The 19435-nt window shown below is 35.9% G+C and overlaps 2 protein-coding genes across 2 annotated transcripts; both read left to right on the plus strand.

Moving 5' to 3' along the window:
* Nucleotides 1-4058: 4058 nt before the first annotated feature.
* LOC107770976 (pentatricopeptide repeat-containing protein At1g26460, mitochondrial-like) lies at nt 4059-13243 on the plus strand. The gene is made up of 6 exons (XM_016590302.2): nt 4059-4729; nt 10766-10997; nt 11094-11573; nt 11908-12114; nt 12336-12473; nt 12574-13243. The coding sequence occupies exons 1-6, from the start codon at nt 4125-4127 to the stop codon at nt 12760-12762; spliced, it is 1851 nt and encodes a 616-aa protein (XP_016445788.1). The 5' UTR covers nt 4059-4124; the 3' UTR covers nt 12763-13243.
* A 1836-nt stretch (nt 13244-15079) lies between these two features.
* LOC107770978 (uncharacterized) lies at nt 15080-19075 on the plus strand. Its single transcript, XM_075248299.1, has 5 exons — nt 15080-15427; nt 15730-15802; nt 17658-17709; nt 17960-18029; nt 18772-19075. Exons 1-5 carry the CDS (start codon nt 15251-15253, stop codon nt 18856-18858), a joined length of 459 nt encoding a protein of 152 aa, XP_075104400.1. The 5' UTR covers nt 15080-15250; the 3' UTR covers nt 18859-19075.
* Nucleotides 19076-19435: the final 360 nt, after the last annotated feature.

Consider the following 19435-nt stretch of genomic DNA (forward strand, 5'->3'; position numbering starts at 1 on the left):
AGCAAAATTGTATTAAAATTCTGAATTGAATGTAGTATAAGTTAGCCAGAAAATTCCTGTCCATTACAATTATCATTGAGCTTATTATTTATAGCAATGAAGAAGGTACTAGGGTCGTGCCCTTCTTTAATGTCAATTATGAGGAGCATTGATGAAGACGTAACGGTGAACATAATGTCACAACCCAAACCACAGGGCCGCGACGGGTACCCGGTGCCTTACTCAACCGAGTACCAACGTAACATATCTTTCTTATCATACCATTATGGGTAAATGGGCCAGAAAGGGCGTCATAAGATAACCAGAACAAAACAAAAGGGAATACTCGACATAGGACGACCCAACATGTAATACAAACTTATACATGTGATATACGGGCCTATAAGGCTAACATGATCATTTGTAAACTCAAAACATAGGCCGACAAGGCCATAAAAGTATCCATATACCTGACATCTATCTACAAGCCTCTAAGAGTATATAAACATCATAAAGATCGGGACAGAGCCCCGCCATACCAGTCAATACATGTCCAAATCATACTGACTAAATAGGCAACTCCGGAGCAACTGGAGTGCACTAACACCTTCTGCTGAGTTGATAGCCTACTAGGAGGACTGTCAACCTGTCTATCGGGCCATGCGAGCATGAAACGCAGCATTCTAAGGCAAAAAGAGACGTCAGTACAAATAAAGTACCGAGTATAAAAGGCATGAAAAGTAGTATATAATAGACATGAAAGAAACATGGAGTGAAAGACTCAACCTATAAGTCTGAATAGCTCTGTGAATCATGAGATATTTATAATGTCATTCACATGTGTATAAATGGCATACCATGCATAGATATATGCGTACATAACATCATCAAGTCTCTGAGGGCATCCCATCATATCATCTCGGCCACTGTGGGCGAAATCATCAACGTATACTAGCTGATCAAGTGGTGGTGCGTATATAACACCATAACCTTTCCCCATATCCCATATACATATAATATACGCATATATAACGCGATCTGCTCATGTGTTAATGTACATATATAAATAAATGCAATGCATAATGAAATAAGTCAATAAGATCTCTCAGAATGTCATGAGACCCATGAATAAACGATATGATATTAGGACACATGGGGAATCAAGAACATAAGCATCCCTAGTACTTCTAAGAATAGAATCATTTGTGAAAATTGCGTGCTTGCTTGTTTCGTTGTATCATATGGATCATGCCAAAAGAAAGAAGGAATAGCCTTAACATACCTTATCACAATCTGTCTAATAACCACGTTGAACTCGCCACGTTGCACCTTAATCTATAACAATGATAATAATACTATCATTACATTACGGAAGGTTCAGCTATCGCATAACGAACGACAAGCTTATTTTATAATAAAACGGACAACATCTCCCCTATAATCTTTACTTCCCCCTAATTCGACATAACACCAACAACAACAAGAACACAATAATAACAACATGTATACATTATTTTACAACCTTATCTCCATCACAATATACCACAAAATAACCTACACACCCTAATCACTTCATACATGAAACGACAACCGTAGTAGTGTCAAACAACCTAAAAATATAACGACGAACGACCAACCCACCATCCCGTAATTATGTGGTGTTTCTCCACACATTTTCTCCTCCAAAGCTCCATAATACAGCAGCAAATCATACAACCCAACAGAAACACAAAACAACCCACAAAACAGTCTACTACAAGTTGAACAACTCAAACTCACGGCTTCTGATCACTATCCCGTAAGTTCTTACAATTAGGAAATAAAATTATCAACCTTCCTTGAGATTTAAAAAGCTTAAATACAGAAAGTAATTATTTTTTTAACCATGAAGTACCTTCCAAAACTCAAACTACAAAGAAAACGAGAGACGGTATAATGATACTTACGTCGTAGGGATCGTTCTAATGTTATCGCTTCTTGATTTCGTGAAAGGGATGTTGATCTTGCTTGGGATTTCTTGGACCAGTTCTTGGAGAGCTTGAGAGTGTTTTGATAAGTATTCTCTGTATTTTTGACAAGATATAAGGGGATAAGACCACTTATAAGTCCACTGCCTCAATTCTCCAAGCAGGTGGGTAAGCTGCCTGCTTGGCAGCTTGAGCAGTGCAACTTCGGACACTTGTATCTCTCTACTCCGATATCGTATTGACAAACGGTTTTCAGCGTTAGAAACTAGACACATATGGATTTAATTTCATATAAAGATCTCCCTGTAACTCTCAATATATTGGGAGAAAACGGCCTCACAACCTGGCCTATAAACTTGCCAGTTTCTCCGAAGTGCGACGACGTGACTTGGCGACTCTACTTTAAATATCCATAGTTCTCTACCCCGATGTCGTATGAATAAATGGTTTGGACCGTTGGAAAATAGGTTCTAAGACCTTCATTTTGGTATGATGCTATATCCCAAAATGACATCATAAAACTTACGAATTTAATTTCTCAAAACGGCTCGTTACAAGGCAATTCTTAACTCAAATTTTCCATAATTTAAATTTAATTTTCCCCAAACTTTATATTTTATATCCAAACATCATATATAGTTATATTATCACTTTATACTCATTTAAATCATGATTAACAAGTCTCATTCATCCTAACTTACTTAACACTTCGATATACTTTCCTCAGCCCTGTAGAAGGATTTCATCCTTTTTGAGCTTATATCAATTGACTTACAACGTACTTTCACGTACATAAATATGGGGTGTAACACATAAATGCTAAATTCTCTGTAACAGACCGTTGCTCTTTAATATTGTGGAATATTCCTCATTGAATATTACCGGGCGCAGAGTATTCAATGCCTTCACGAACATTATCTTTTTCGGTGACACACGGGATATCTGCGTCCGATTTTTCGTCCTCCCGGCTTAGGTTCAACGTGTCCCCTTCTTGGGTGGCCACATGGCATAACATATTTTACATAATACAATAGGGTAAGAAGATTGGATCATGGGAGGGTCATTGGATTTGAACTTTCTACACTGCAAAAGCATGAAGATAAAAGGATTAACCACTAAGAAGTAATAATTTTTGCTGAAATAATATATTTGTGTTAAGAAATTATTAAATTTATGCACATATTAAATTTAGAATTCAATTATTAGCACTTGAAGTTAGAATAAATAAAGATAGTCACTCAACTTTTATTTTATTGGTTTATGATCATTAAACTACTTTATATAATGAAAAAGTTACTCAACTTTGTCGAAGTATCACAAAAAATCATTAAACAATTCTTTGTAAGTAAGAATTCAAACTTTCCCTAAGTATCATAGAAAATCTCTTTTGTTTTCTCCTAGCGGCTTCATGTAATACTTATGCAAAATTGAATGACTTTGGTTGTTTTTGGTATGAAAAAAAAATATTTGAAAAATATTTGTTTAATTTTCTCATGTTTAATTAGTTGGCTTAAAGGTTCTGAAAAATATTTTCTTTATGAACTTATTTTTCTCTAATTGGAGGAAAATAATTTCCCTACCAAGAGGAGGTTACACCTTCCCCATTCCCACCCGTACCCCCGCCCACACCCCCTACACCCCCTACACCCCCTATACCCTACCCTTACCCTAACCCTTCCCTTGCCCTCGCCTTAGCCTCACCACCGCCACCCCGGCCTCTAGACCCCAACTCCTCCTCCCTACTTATCTATTTCGTCTCTATCGTGTTTGTCTAAATTTTATATTTTTTAAAAATATTTTCTTCTACCTAATCAAACACTAAAAAATAAGTAGAAAACCACTTATTTTCAAATATTTTCCTTCACACCACTCACATCCTTTACATAACTTTATTCTCCAATCTCTTCATTCAGTTGCATATGCCTTTTTGAAGCCCATAAGTCATTTCATATCTTATCGGTCCAATAGTTTGAAACCCAGACACGCCCAATTTGCAACAAAACCAGCCCAAAACAATTCGAATATGCAATAAACCCATAGATCTATGTTACACAAAATTACCCCTCAACTTTTAGATAATAACAACAACACCCCTTATAACCTTTCTCTCTTCCTCAACAACATTTCCCAGTAACATCCTTAAACCCTAGCAAATATTCCCCAAAACTAACACTTACAATGACACTCCTCACTCGATCACGACCGTTGATCAGAACTTTAACAAACTACAGATCAATCACCACCGTTCCTTTCCTCTCACAAGAACCTCAACTCGCCGGAACTCCGCCGGAAGTCAACACTACCCCATTACCCCCAAACCCATCCTCCGGCAGCCCACTTTACAATGAAAACTGGCGGTCCCCATTTGCATCCACCACACCCTCCTCCTCCTCAGTCGTCCCACTACCATTCCTTCGCCAATCACCAGCTGCACGCATTCAGGCAATTTCACAAACACTTGATGTGCAAGGTTTAATGAACCTTTTTGCTGATTGGATGACGACACAACGGTGGGAGGATATGAAGCAGCTGTTTGAGCTTTGGATTAGATCTTTGGATCGAAATGGGAAGCCCAATAAGCCTGATGCTAATCTATTTAATCATTATTTGAGGGCTAACTTGATGATGGGTGCTACTGCTGATGATTTGTTGGGATTAGCTAGTCAAATGGAGGAATATGGGCTTGTTGCTAATACCGCATCGCATAATTTGATCTTGAAAGCTATGTATCAATCTGGGGAACCATTGTCTTGGGTTGATAAAGCTGTCAAATTGCTCGAAAGGTTCGTATTTAATAGAATTTTTTATCTTTGAATTGTTGAAAATGATTCAACATAACCATTTACAATTTGAATAGATGAAAAAGAAAAAAAGACCGGTAAAGATATGATGTGTTTCATTTTAAAATCTATTACATGTAAAAATAAAGATCTTTTGGGAGATTTGACATAAACCTAAAATGAAGTTATAATGAGCCACAAAACCAATTGACCCATATTTAAGCTGCATGTACTAAAGTGTAGTTTTTTACTAATGTTATTGGCATTTGAAGTAGTTGACTTTTGTTGTAGCAGGTTACTTCCCTCATTTTCTGAGTTTATTATTTACCTTTTAAAAAATTATCTAATTTTACAATCCACGCATATAATAACCTGAGTTTATAAAGATTAAACCTTTGTTGTAATTGTGGAGATCCCTTTTTCTTTTTTTAGTGTTCATTTATTTTAAATTGCAATCTCAGCCTTTGTTATATTTTTCAAAGGCGGGGATTAGGAAGTTGAAACTTTTGGTACCTGTATATTCACAGATGGAAAAGATGTGGAATTTATGAGTCGTAAATATTTTGCAGAGAACAACTTCTTTTATAAGTATATTTTGCAGAGAAGAGTTGTGACCCTTTTAGCTCAGTGATAGGCACTGTTATCAAAGGCGAAAAACGCAAAAAAACTCTAAGGTTCGTTGGGGCTTTAAGCATAAAGCGCAAATAAAGCACGAGCTTTAATGAAAAAAGGTGCAAATGGAGAAAAAAATACAAATATGTTTGTGTAGTCCAAGACTAATATTATAAGCAGTGTTTTAAAAAGCGTGGGCGTAAAGCGAGGCGTTTTACATATGCCTCAGCGAGACGTAAGCCCCGAGGCACGAAGCGTAAGCCCCATGGTATTTAATTTTTAATATTTTATAAAATAATATAATTATAGTAAATATTTATAAATAGGTAAAATTGCATAAAAATTGATAAAAACTATAAATATGTGAAAAATATATATAGATGTGCTCCATCCCCACAAAACATTAGTCAAAATAATCTATTATACGCTACTTACAAGCACAAGTAACTTGAGTCGAAAAGAATAAAGTTTTCTACATGGAGGAATAGAAAGGATGACTAACCTGCAATTTGAACTTTGAACTTGCTGCCATGAAGGAGAATGGAGTTCACTTTGTATTTGTAATTGTTTTTTACTATTTGTTGCTTTTGGGAAATAGAAGCAGACTAGCGGACAAGATAAAGAATTGGGAAAGACCATAAATTAGGGCTTCAATCAATAAAAAAGGTCTTGACTTTTAAATTTAATACATTTCAGTTTCTTTTTTAAACTTTTGAGTAATTACAAGCTGACTTTTGAGAATTTAGGTATTATATGAAGAACTTATTCAACAAAATTTGTTTTAATTTGAAAAAGTCTCTGGGGGCTTATGCCTCACTACAAAAAATGCGCCTCAAACGCCCGAGCGTACATCCCGAATTGCTGGGCGTACGCCTCTTGAGCCTTTCGCCCCACACCATTGCCTCGGGGCATTTTTGGTGCGCCTCGCCTCAAGGATCGCCCTGGGGCTCGCCTTGAAAACGCCTTTTAAAACACTGATTAGAAGCATGAAACCAAATATATGGACAAAGAAATTAAAAAAAATTATGATAAAGTGAAATATCAAGTGTTTAGTGTTGCATCTTCAGGATTATGCTCATTGACAAGGAAAAGTATGCCTTAGCGACTTAATGAAGACAATGAAGTGTCCGCCAATCAAGGCGAAGTGCTCAACATGTTTTGCGCTTCGTTTCTAGGCTTAAGCGATGAAGACAGTTGTGACCATATCACTTGAGCCAAGACTGTTATGGTAATTTGCTTTTAGGTTTTCATAGTAAAGGTATTTGCCTATGGGATTAGCTTTTGTGATCGTAATTTTTGTTCATTGGATGAAGGATAGAGACGTAAGTTAGTCTAGTGCAAAATAATATCTTTATGCAATTGATAGGAGTCATGACGGTACTCGAAAGGGTCTCACACAACAATAAGTTGAGATAAGATACATGTTAACTCTTTTGGTCGATATTTTCACACATGGTGTGAAACATGTGCTACAACATTCTCTCCGTTTTCCCATGGAGCGTATGTCTTTATCTCATAGGATAATGTTGTACGAATGATATTCAGACACCATAGGCATTTGAATTGAGTCCCTTGATCTACGTAATAAAAAGTGTACAAAAGTATGTACAAAAATTGCACAAAACTCGAATTATTGAATTTTTAGGATTAAATTTGTGATAATAAAACCTCAAAACTTTAAAATTCAATTACTTACAAAATAATCTCGACAAACTCCACAAAATTCCTAAGGTTTCATGCAAAAATCATGCAAATTCAAACGTGAGATAATGCAATAAGTTTTAGTATTAACACATAAATAAAAGCTCTAAACATTACATATTGCACAAAACTCATGTAAAGGACTAAAGAAACAAGCTTATGAATCTTATACCAATGAAGGAATTATGTAAAAAACTTGTTTAGGAGACTTACAAGTTTTTTTCTGGAGGAAGGATGATCTCTTGCAACCATGACTAGAAGTACCTGTCGTTGGGAATCCTCAACAAAGCGAATGAGCTTTCTATTTCCATAGCCTAAATGCCCTCTAGATGAGAATAGTATTTTTTTCTCTTCAAAAGCTTAGTCGCCTATCTCTTAATGTACAGAGCATGTTTTCTCAACACCCATAGTGGTGTATTTATAGGCAATTAATTAGGGTTTAGGTGGAAGATTACCTAATGGCCCAATAAGCTAATTAGCACCCTTTATGGATGTACTAGGCCTAATAGTATTTTTCAATATTAGAATCAAAATGCCTTTTTACTAAGGTTTAGGATTTGTTAATCCAGCCAATTTCTTGCTATTAATTCATGTGATATTTTTAGCAATTTTGGTTTGAAACCTTTAGGGCTTTTGTTTGTTCCTCTTGTTGGTGTTAGAAAATATTATTGGGCCTAGTTCACCTATAAGGGGTGTTGATTAGCTTATTGGTTATTAGCTAATCCTTCACCTAAATCATAACTTGCCTATAAATATACCACTATGGATGTTGGAAAATAGGTTTCTTCCATTAAGAGATAGACTAGGGTTTATGATGAAATACTCTTTGCATCTAAGGGGGTAATTAGGTTGTGAAAACCAAGGGATTCATCTGTTTTGTGTTGATCCCTAATAATTAGTATTTCAAGTTATATTTGCTAAGGATTTGCATCTGCCACGAAAAACTTGTAAATCTTTTGACTAGTTTTTTACTTGAAATCCTTCGTTTGTATCATAACCATAGCTTGCCTTTCGGTTGTTTACATGATTTATATGCAATACATGAATTTTAGGATTTTTATGTGCTAATCTCGAAACTACATTGCATTATTTCATGTCTTCATTTGCTTAGTTTTGTCATGAAATCTTAGGGTTATCGTAGAGCTCATCGAGATCTTTACAACGATATACAGATCATAGTTTTCGGCCATGTGTTTGTGAGTTATTGAATTTTAAAGATTGGATTTGATTGGATTTTAAGGAAGCCAATAAATCTAAAATTGATTCTTTCTGGGTCGATGCCAGAGCGGTTAATTAGGACTGACGGTATATTCGTTGGCAATATGTCTACGCTTGTTCAAATCGGGCTAAGCCCAATATTTTGCCAATCCTCCATGAGATGATATAACCCTCTTTGTACTTCAAAAATACCCGATCTGGAGATAAAAAAAGAATCAAATTTCTGCTACATCTCGTATTTCCCTGGGATTGAAGTTCAATTGGTCAAACCACCGCCAAAAGAATCTATTCGGGTTGGTTAAGAAAAATATAATCATTTACTTTATCTTATGGATCACTATTTGAACGGTTTTGCTTGAATTTGATGATCCAAATGAATCCTAAAATAAGTTTAGTACATAAATTCGATGTTTTAATTGGAGAGATTTGGTCAAAACTTGTGGGTTTTGGCCAAAAAATCAGCCCTACCTGTCTTGAGAAATATTTGATGATTTTGTGAGCAATTAATGCTTGAAATTAATCCTAAAATATGTTTGAGAAAAAAATTTGTGTTTTAACTGGATCAAAGTGGCAAAAAATGGAGAAAAATATAAATTGGGTCACGATGGACCCATTTCTAAGCAAATGGGTCGTGTTTGAGCTGCTTGGCGAAGACGATGACAAGGCTGGTTGCTCGGTGATGCCCACTCGTGGTTGATATTTCATTATTTTAGAATTATTTTTGGATATTGAAAATAATTTTCTTGTAACTAATACTATTATGAAATAATTAATTCCGTCTTGATTATTTTCAGCGATATTTATCCAAAATAAAAAATGAGGAACCTTTCCTAGTTGACAAGAGAAAGAAAGAAAATGAGCCTATTGATTCTGAAATATTCCGTTGTTAGCGATTCAGATTTCTATCTTAAGGAAGATAACGAAATTTTGAAGAAGCTCTTTTGAGAATATGTTGCATCTTACTCTTTAACTGCAAGCTTAGCAACAAAAAGTTTTCCTCTGTCGGAAAGCATTCCTTCATGGATATGGGAGCTTACTCTGCTGTTGCTAGTTTAGTAAGCTAAGTAAGTCGTGTCCACCGAAAGTTGGTAACCTTCGTCACTGCCAGCATTTTGTAATCTCTCGATAGCTTCAATAAAGCCGAAAATTACATATGATGCAGAGAACATATCTGTTTGTCTCTGTCACTCTCTCTCTATATATATACAAAAAATAAATATCTTATTTTTAAAGTGAAATTAGGTATGTATGATGATTTTCTCCTTGATTTGTTCTTAAAAAGATGAAAATTATGTTTTAAGATCTCAACAAGATATCCTATTCATATATATAAGTATATCTAAAAAGAGATTTGAAGTTTTTCCATTTATGTATATATTTGTGTATATACTGTCTATTTAATTGTGAAACAAAAATATTTGTTGAATACTTCTATTTGGTAACTTGTTTTCAAATCTAATGAGATATTCTATTGATTTACGAAAGGCAAGGTTGGGCCGGACAAGAAACCTAAAATGATAACCAACAAGGCGATAGAAAGTGAAAGAAATAAAACTATGACTAAACTGAAATGTTTCAATTGTGATAAAAAGGGTCGCTATGCGATCAAAAAGGGTCATTATGCTAGTGATTGTACTAAGCCTAAGAAAGCACCTCACAATGAGTCGAATAAGATACTTTCTGTTCCTTTAATCTGAATGTTAGCTATCCACGTTAGCTTTCTCACGTAATCATAAGGATGATTTGAGAATTTGACATGCTAGACTTGGTCATATGGGTCCACGGCGTATGCAAAGGCTAGCAAAAAAAGGTTTACCAGCTAAATTTAACATGTGGATGAGTCCACTTGTGAACATTGTCTAGGTGGAAAAGCTACAGGAAAACCATTTGGAAAAGGCATCAAGAGCGAATTTTCATTGCAATTAATTGATTTGGACATTTGCGGTCCTATGAATGTGAAAGCAAAGCAGGGAGCTTCAAATCAAATTGTTTCTTGTTCTTGCCCGTGATGTCTCAGGGATATGTTTCCGGATTTAACTGGTCTTGCGAATTGCAACACATTCGGGCGCCATTGCAAAATCTCTCTCCTATATTTTGCCCTCCAAAATAATGAAACATTTAAAGTTGCCAGAAGAAGAGATGTTACTGCCTCTAAAATGAATTGAGTTAGCTGGTTTCAATATTTTTTTTTGTAGCCAAGCTTCTGATCAGGTTTGTTATTTGGGTTTTTCTCCCCTTTAATTTCTTGCTTAGAAGTAATGTCTGCCATGTCTTTGCTCCGCTTTGTCGCTTTTAAGCTTCCTTTCTCTCAGTTTGGTTATTCCTCCATTCTATTGCTTCTGTCGTTTGTGTTGGATAGTATGTTTACTAAGTGTTAAGGGCAACCTAATGGTGTTTATTGAGCGTGGTCTGATTGCCACAGCTCACTGTGTATTTTCACCATGCATGTAAGTACTCTGTCATGCATTAATGCTATTTGATAGATTTCTTGTGTCATACTTATGCCAGGATGATTCAGACTGGAAAAGAGTATAAAGAAGCTTTGCCTGATGATGAGTCATATGACTTGGTTATGGGCTTACTGTTTAAAGCAGACCTTATTGATGCTGCCTTGAAATATGTTGATTCAGCCTTGAAATCTGGGTATAAGCTGTCCATGAATGTATTTAATGAGTGTGTGCGAAGCTGTGTCTTCAACAACAGGCTGGATATATTGGTGTCGATAATAGAGAAATGCAAGGTATGTATGCCTTTGTTGAGATAATTCTTACCATGAAGCTTCACCTTTTTTAAAATATATTTTAGTCTCTGATGCCGCTTTTGTGGATTTTGCCAGAAAACAGACCAGAACAAAGGCCTATTGCCGCCTTGGAACATGTGCACACACCTTGCTGATGTTGCACTACAGGCAGATAATAATGAACTAGCTTTTTCTTCCTTGGAGTTCTTTGTGAAATGGGTTGTTAGAGGTGAGAGTGTGAGGCCCCCTGTTTCGCTCTCTGTTGATGAAGGACTGCTTGTGGCTGCACTTGGAACTGCTGGTAGAACCTACAATGCTAAACTCCTTAATGGTGCTTGGGAAGTCCTTAAGCGCTCACTACGGCAAATGAGGGCCCCTAACCCTGAATCTTTCCTTGCGAAGATATATGCCCACGCTTCTTTGGGGCAATTGCAGAATGCTTTTGCTACCCTGCATGAGTTTGAGAAAGCTTATGGTAGTTCTAAAGAAGAGAGTGCAGAACTATTTTCTCCGTTTACCACCTTGAATCCACTGGCTGTTGCTTGTTGCAGGAATGGTTTTGTCACTTTGGACTCTGTATGTTCTTTCTCTTCAAGTATACCCTGCCTAATATTGGTTTGCGTCAAGTTTTATTAATCAAGTATCTCAACACGTGTGAAGTAGGTCTGAAAATTTCTGCTACTGATGTTTAAATGTTCATCCTGCTGCATTCTTCATATTTTTTCAGCACTCTCCCCTTTTTCTTAGCTTCTTCTAAGACATGCTGAAATTAGGGAATAAATTGATCGTCTAATTCCCAACTTTGCATATCTCACAGCTTAGCATTTTGCTGCACCTACTTAAGTCAGTCAGATGTTCTCTATATGGTGGCCTTGCACTTTGTATCGCTGCTGACCTCTACAGATTTCAGGTTTACTATCAGCTGGAGAATTTGAGCCGAGCAGACCCCCCTTACAAGTCTGTTGCTGCCCTCAATTGTGTAATTCTAGGTTGTGCCAATATATGGGATATTGATCGTGCTTATCAGACATTTGCTGCAATTGAATCCTCTTTTGGATTAGTCCCAGATATCCATTCATACAATGCTCTGATATATGCATTTGCGAAACTTGGCAAGGTAAATAGAAATGAATGTGAGATCTGAAGGTCATTATAATAATCTGTGAAGGTCATTATCCCAAGTTCTGTTATTAATAAAACGTCGGAACTACATTCTTTCATTTGTATGGTGATAGAATCCTCTGCTAGCAGTCTTAAGATGTACAAATAATGGGAGTGCACATTTGCATGCGATGCACGATTATATGATTATTGACAAAGTATCTTTTCTTGTTGCAGAGAGATGAAGCAACAAAAGTCTATGAGCACTTCATGGATTTAGGCGTGAAGCCAAATGAAATGACATATTCTCTACTTGTTGATGCTCATCTTATTAAGCGAGAACCGAAAGCTGCAATTTCAGTAGTTGATGAGATGGTAAAAGCTTTCACTCTCCCAGACCCCTGCAATCGTCAGTGAAGAAAATGAGCCCGCTTTTCATTTTAGCTAACGAATTATGCTATTGTTTCATGTGCAGGTGCATGCGCAGTATAAACCTTCCAAGGAGATGCTGAAAAAGATCCGAAGGCGATGTACTCGAGAGATGGATTATGAGTCTGATGATCGAGTCGAGGACTTGGCCAAAAAGTTTAACATCCGACTGGGCACAGAGAATCGACGGAACATGCTTTTTGATCTTCAATACAGCACGGAATACGCTGGTTAGATGGTGCTGAGGTGAATCAGAGATTGCATGCATAGTCGACACGGTTTCTCGGCTCTTTGCTGAAGAAACTTGCTGGGATTAGAATGTTGGACTCTTTTTCCTCTTCTTCTAGCTTGCCTCTGCTAGTGGAACACCTGAGTGCTGATGTAGGTGTTCACAAAGTTTAGTAGTGTTGCATCTCATATGCCTCGGGCGATCCTTTAAGCAGTGGCTGTAAATTATTTAGTTCTGGTTAGTATTAAGCTGTGGAGGATGGTGTCTGGTTAGAAGGTTCTTGTTTTAACATATTTATGTATTCTTTTTTCACCCATTAGGAAGCGTAAAGACAGGCAATTTTGCTAATGCAATGAGATATTCAGCTCATTGTGAATAAACTGTAGGCACTTTTCATGCTGAAGCAGTTTGCATCAAATACAATTTTCTGCTTCATTCTTGTTTTCAATTCTCCATAATCGATACTCTTATCTGATTTTGGTTACCATTTTTGGTTCTTAACTTTTGTTGCTACTGCTTGTTACTTTATTTTCACTGTTCCTTGAGCCGAGGGTCTATCGGAAACAGCCTTGTCTTACCATTCTAGCCACAAAAAAAGGGGAAGTTTTTGTAATACCAGAAGACAGATTTCTCCATTCAATATCAGCTTTCTGTCAGTTGTGGCTGTGCTAATGTGCCTATTTTTCTGAACATATGTTTGCATATGATGTATTTGCACGGACAGCCAAGGCTAAGGGCCAAAGTTTCTTACACTTAACCAAGGTTGCCTAAACACTTTTGATTTTTTTCTTTTTTCCTTTTGAGCATACGTATTTTTGACTTTCAGAGTCTGATTCCTTTAACTGTCAAGTTCAAGGCCAATTTTTGGACTAAAACACTTTTGAAAGTGACCGAATTTCTTGCAGAAATGGACCTATTAGGCACTCTAGGTTTCTTCCTGAATCTGCAAAAGGTGCAAGCATCCTTGAGTGCATATTTTCTTAAATTAACTTAAGTACATGTTAAAACTATAATTTTTGTTTTTTTTAACCGTGATGTCTTAGCCAATCTATACATATCCCAACTATTCTAGTGGATACGTCCTACTTTTACCGGCATAGGCATCGAGTAACTCCGCCCACCATGGTACTTTTGAAAGTTATCTTGTTCACGTAGCTGAAGACACTCTACTTATGGCTTCCGAATGGGTGGCAGCAGAGGCAGATCCAAAATTTAACTTTATGGGTTCAGATTTGCAATTTTACTGTATCTCATCTAATTTAATGGACTCAAAATTTATTATTTATACATATTTGATAATTTTTTAGGTAAATATATAGGGTATAAACGAAAGCTATGAGTTAAGTTTAACCATAGCTTCTACATTGCATACGCCTATGGGTGGCAGGTTCTATGTGAAAACTTGAAATAACAGGGTATCCCCTCCGTGAAGAAAAGGGGGTGCAGGTCACATGGTTCGCACATGAGCTTTCTTTCTTTTAGAAATATTTTGAATAAAGGAAATTGGAATAAACTTACTATAATGAAGATTTATTAATTGGAGTTATAATTGGAACAAAAAAGTGCAAATACTTATTTAATTTTACAAAATAGATATATCTATATCCTCTTACGACTGATCAAATAATTCCTTTAATTTAGAAATATTAATTTTATTTGACGTTTAAATTTTCTGCATTCTGTAGCCCAAAACTTTTCCAATTCAAAACGGAAAAAGAAATAATCAAAAACTCGCACGATTTACAACTGTTAATTGAAAATTAGCTACAATTTCAAAAATAATCGAAATTTAATTACTTTTTTTTTATGTAAATATAAAATTTGAACAAAACACCTTTAAAAATCTGGAAAAATTTCTAGCATAATATGCTGGAATTCATAATTTTTACATTTGAGATTATAACATAATATGATGGAAGTTTATACGCATGAGCTCTATAATCCAGTATATTACGCTGGAACTTTTCATGTTTCAGCTAGGATATTTTTATCCAGATTTTATCTCGGCATAAAATAGTAAGTATTTTTCAATAACTTTACAAATATTGACTATTTTCTAATTACCAGTCTGAAAATGGCTAGCCCATATTATTTTGACATTCAAAAGAAATTTTTACACAAATAGCTGGCCATATTCATTATTTACTTTCTCTAACCATCTTGGTACATTATGTATTGATTATACACATATAATATATAAATTATACATATATTATACATTTATCGATTATTTTTAGTTTAAACCGATGCTGAGTTACTACTTGGGTTAATTTTACCATTCTCCACATTCAAAACCCCAAAAAAACCAGCCCAATAGAATCTTGATTCTAAAATCAAACTGAGAATACCGAGCTTTTCTCAACAAAAATTGATCAAAACCCCTTTCAAGAAACAAACGATTACATCAAAATCCAATCTTTCATGCATCATTCTGTGATAAATTCCCCACACCCATAAAACCCCAAGAGCGAAGAACCAAAAAAAAAAAAAAGTAATGGGGCAGAACACTGGGGCAAGTGGGAAAGGCAAGAAAGAAGAGGAAATGAAAAAGGAAACAGTAGAAGAAGAAGAAGAAGAAGAAGAGGAAGTAGAAGAAGGAGGAGAGCATGACGAACAAGATGGCATGTCCGTACATTCTCCTTGTAAACCTCCCTCTTCTGCTCTTCGTAAGGTATCCTTTTTCTTCATTGTTTTTTAATTATTTATTATTCTTTGCTGTGACATGGTTGTGTATGTATCATATGTATGTTATGTCTTAGATTATAGTATAATTTATTAATTGTAAACTAGTTGGGGTCAGCTATATGAAACTTTTTTTTAATGACGGTGGTGTCCGGACCCGCTTGCGCGCAACTCGATTATTACACCACGTATCTGCTACCTCTCCCTAGCACAGTTATCACGTAACTTTGTCTACCGTGGTTTATCAATTATTTTGTTTCTTTTCTGAGCATGTTTATTTTCGAGCTATAGGAGCAATCACAGGTGGAATTGGAGATAAGATTGCTGGAGGCTCTTGAAATCTATCCCCCTGCCAAATTGAGAGGTATAATTTGTCACTTTTTATCTGTCATTACACATTTTATATGTATCCTCTTCAATTAATTGCCTTATGTCTTGGTGTGTTTTTGTTATTAAAGCTGAAAGGTGGCAACTTTATCATAGTTTGTCTAGTTCAGAAGTAAAATGTGGTGGATAAGAACTTGTGGTATAATCTGGAACATATTGAAGGTCTATGGAAATTGAGGTGCTTTGATTACTATGGTTTGAAGAAATTTAATGCATTGCGCACCTTAGCGCACAATTTTTACCGTTATACTTAGAGCTCTGCTTATGTAGTAAATAATAATGTAGGTTGTTATGCCGTGGCAACATAGACCTTCTTTCTTTGATTTTAAAGCAAGATTTTTGGGAAGTAACAATTCCATTCAGGTTGCTCCCGGTCGTTGATTAGTTCGTTCTATGCCACCAGCAGCCTCAACTCAAAGGCGCATGTTGATCTCTCTAGTTGATATTGCATCCATTTAATCGTATTCAACTAGAATACGTGGGAAGGGCTTCCTCTACTAGTGGCTCGACTTGGTCTCACTCTCTTCCCGCACTACTCCTTCCCATTAAAAAGAGTGATTGAGAATCTCAAGAAGCTCGCCCAATGTCTGTCTATGTGAGGCGATTGGAAAAGAAAGGAGTATTTAATTCCTTTATTGCGTTCCATTCTACTATTCTGATCAAATTAATTGCTCTTCTGAACTATCAAGTCTTAATGAAATTAAAAATCGATGCTTCCAGCATTCGAAATATGCCGGGATTGAAGATGACACAATATTCTTCCCGTGAATAGCAATATACGAATTGTTATGCAGTGGATAACCGATGAACTACCTAGTTTTAAGGATATTTTTGTCTTTAAATAATTTTATCCACGTATTTCTATTTCACGTGTTCTTATTCTACATTATGGCCCGCATAAATAATAAATATATTCCCACATAAAGGCATATGGATACTAAACTTAATAGCAACAACTAAACCCTATATTACTTCATGCATTAGTTATACACATATTATTTTTTCTTATGTGCCCCAACCAAACTTCGTTATACTTTATGCAGAGATTAGTTTGCTAATTTGGCCAACCAAATGGTGCCTAAGTATATGTAGCGTGCTATTAAATAGAGTTGTAGTCACCCCCTTTTTTCGTAATAGTATAGCACTTTCTGGGTGCTATTCTGTTAATAAAATTTTACATTACTCAAAAAAAAGAAAGTATATGCAGCATGCCTGTGTATAAATGGAGCTAGGTATAACTGGAGATAGGTAGATTATAAACAAAGTAACATAAAATAATTGGAGCTAGGTAGGAAATTCCTCTACATGCTCGCATAAAGATGGAGCTGCATAGTTGTTTTCAAAGCTTAATTTGATTGAAGCGTTTGACTTTGTAGTATCATAGTTACCTTGCTTACATGATTCTTAACTTTGATCTAATATCTGGCTGGATCATATACTTGGATATCATCTCAGTGTTTCCTGATGTTGCAAGATTCTTAGTAATTATTGCTCTATACCTAGCCTGTACAGAATTAATTACTTTCATGCTATTTGGCTGCGAGATTACGCTATCTGTAACAGAGAGCGATTTAGCTAAGTAGGAATATCTTTTAATTTAATTATCACTGTCACAATAATTGATACTATATCTATTACAATATAACCGTTGAAATCGTAAAAATGCAGTGATAGAGAAGAAAAAGTAGCTGTAATCATAAGAATATTATTGGATGTTTTTTTTAAAAAAAGTTTCTGAAGGGCAAAAGAATGGAAGGTGTGGAAAGGGCAGAGTAGCTTGCATTAAATTTTGCTAGCTGCTTTTAACATGTTCACCTTGATTCTTATTGCAGGCATACATCGTCATTTTGTCCTTTACGGCTTAACAGAATATCTGCGTAGAAGGTTACTAGGCTACTTTTTGTCCTTTTCTTTTATTAACTCTCTTCATTTATGGTTGTTAATGAACTTAGGTCATGCCGCACTCTCAGAAAAGAAATAAGAAAAATGAGGCACGTGTGAAATTAACGTACTTACCCCCACACACACACATGCACACACACACACACACATGTAGATAGAGAGTGTGAGGCGTTTGATTTAAACTTTTTGTGACTGTATCTTTTGTCTTTCAACATTGAATTTACTGTCACAGCTTCAATAGGCAATTTGCTCCTGATGATGTTTTGAAGCTGCTGGATCGCTTCTACAACTTGGAAATGGTGGTATGTATTATTGGTTTGCTTTCTATTTGACTTCAATTGTCATAACTTTCCTGTTATTCAGTATTTGACTTTGAAAGGCTGCTCGTTGTAGCAGGAGAAGTTACATATAAATAAAGCCATTCTTCGTGCTCTATGATTAGCAGGGTCAAAGTGGACGCACTGAGCCACATATTTGCACACTGTTCTTTAAGTTGTAATTTGAGTTTCTTCTTAATATATCATAGTTGGTCCAGTTTTCTCCAAGAGACTAAGATTAGGACATTGAAAGCGACATCAAGGAGACAGATCTCTTCAGTTTGTTGCTAAATTCTGGCCCTATACGACAGACATCCTATTGATATTTAACCAGGAAGGAAAGAGATTGAAATACTTCAAAGAGAATTTGTTTGACTGCATAATTTACCTTAGGAGTTATGTAGTGCACATTTTGAATAAGCTGCTTATATTACTATATTTTTCAATTATATATCATAGGACCTTCAGAGTCTAACGGAAATAGCCTCTCTGCCTGCCCAGAGTAGGGGTAAGGTTTGTGTACGCCCTCCCCTCCCCATACCCCATACCCCACTTGTGGGAATCCACTGAGTTTGTTGTAGTTGTCGTCGTATATATTATAGGACCTTCAATGTAGGCATAGTTATCTCTATTTCGTAGGATAGAATCTTGATTTGTGGGGCAAATTCTTCTTGGAGTTACGAGGGATGAGTGTTCTTACTCTGATGTCCGTTTTAACTAATTTCAGAAACCAGATGACGAGGATGCAGAAATCCTAAATCAAGAGGAAGAATTTTCGTTGCCAGAGAGTTATTTCTCGAAGGAAGAATCTTGAACGAGTTTGAAATCGATATGGATTTTGGACTTCACCTCTGGCAATTCTTGTATAGTAGTATCAGAATGGTTAAATTCTTTTTGTTTTTGTTGCCATAATCAATCTGGTACTCTTTTCTTGAATCTTCTTAAATTGGCAAATTCTAAACCTTACTGAAATTTATGCATGCTGAGAATTGATTTCAGCTTTCCTAATACAGACAGTTGATCTTTTTACATATTTTCTCTTTGAGACTCCTCCCCCCCCCCTCTTTTCTGTACTTGGAGATGTTGTGAAGCATCAAAATTCCCTATGCTAAGAGATTTTCTGGATAAATGTGACCACTTAAGGAGTCTGACTGATCAAGATTACTGAATAAATCGGTATGTAATTAGTTTATTCTATTTGCATAATGCAAAAATGTACAATGGCTAGAGAGCTTATTTCTACTAGTATAAAGCATTGTTAGTTCAGCCATTGTTCCTTTCCCTAAGATGTTTAAATAGCTTCATGTTCATGTGGCACAATTTCTGAGTGCCCCAAAGGGATGACTTGGGGGTTGAAGAGCGTGGAATTACGAGGGAACCAAGGTCTGAGC

This window comes from Nicotiana tabacum, chromosome 24 (genome assembly GCF_000715075.1).
Source record: "Nicotiana tabacum cultivar K326 chromosome 24, ASM71507v2, whole genome shotgun sequence".
Taxonomy (NCBI): domain Eukaryota; kingdom Viridiplantae; phylum Streptophyta; class Magnoliopsida; order Solanales; family Solanaceae; genus Nicotiana; species Nicotiana tabacum.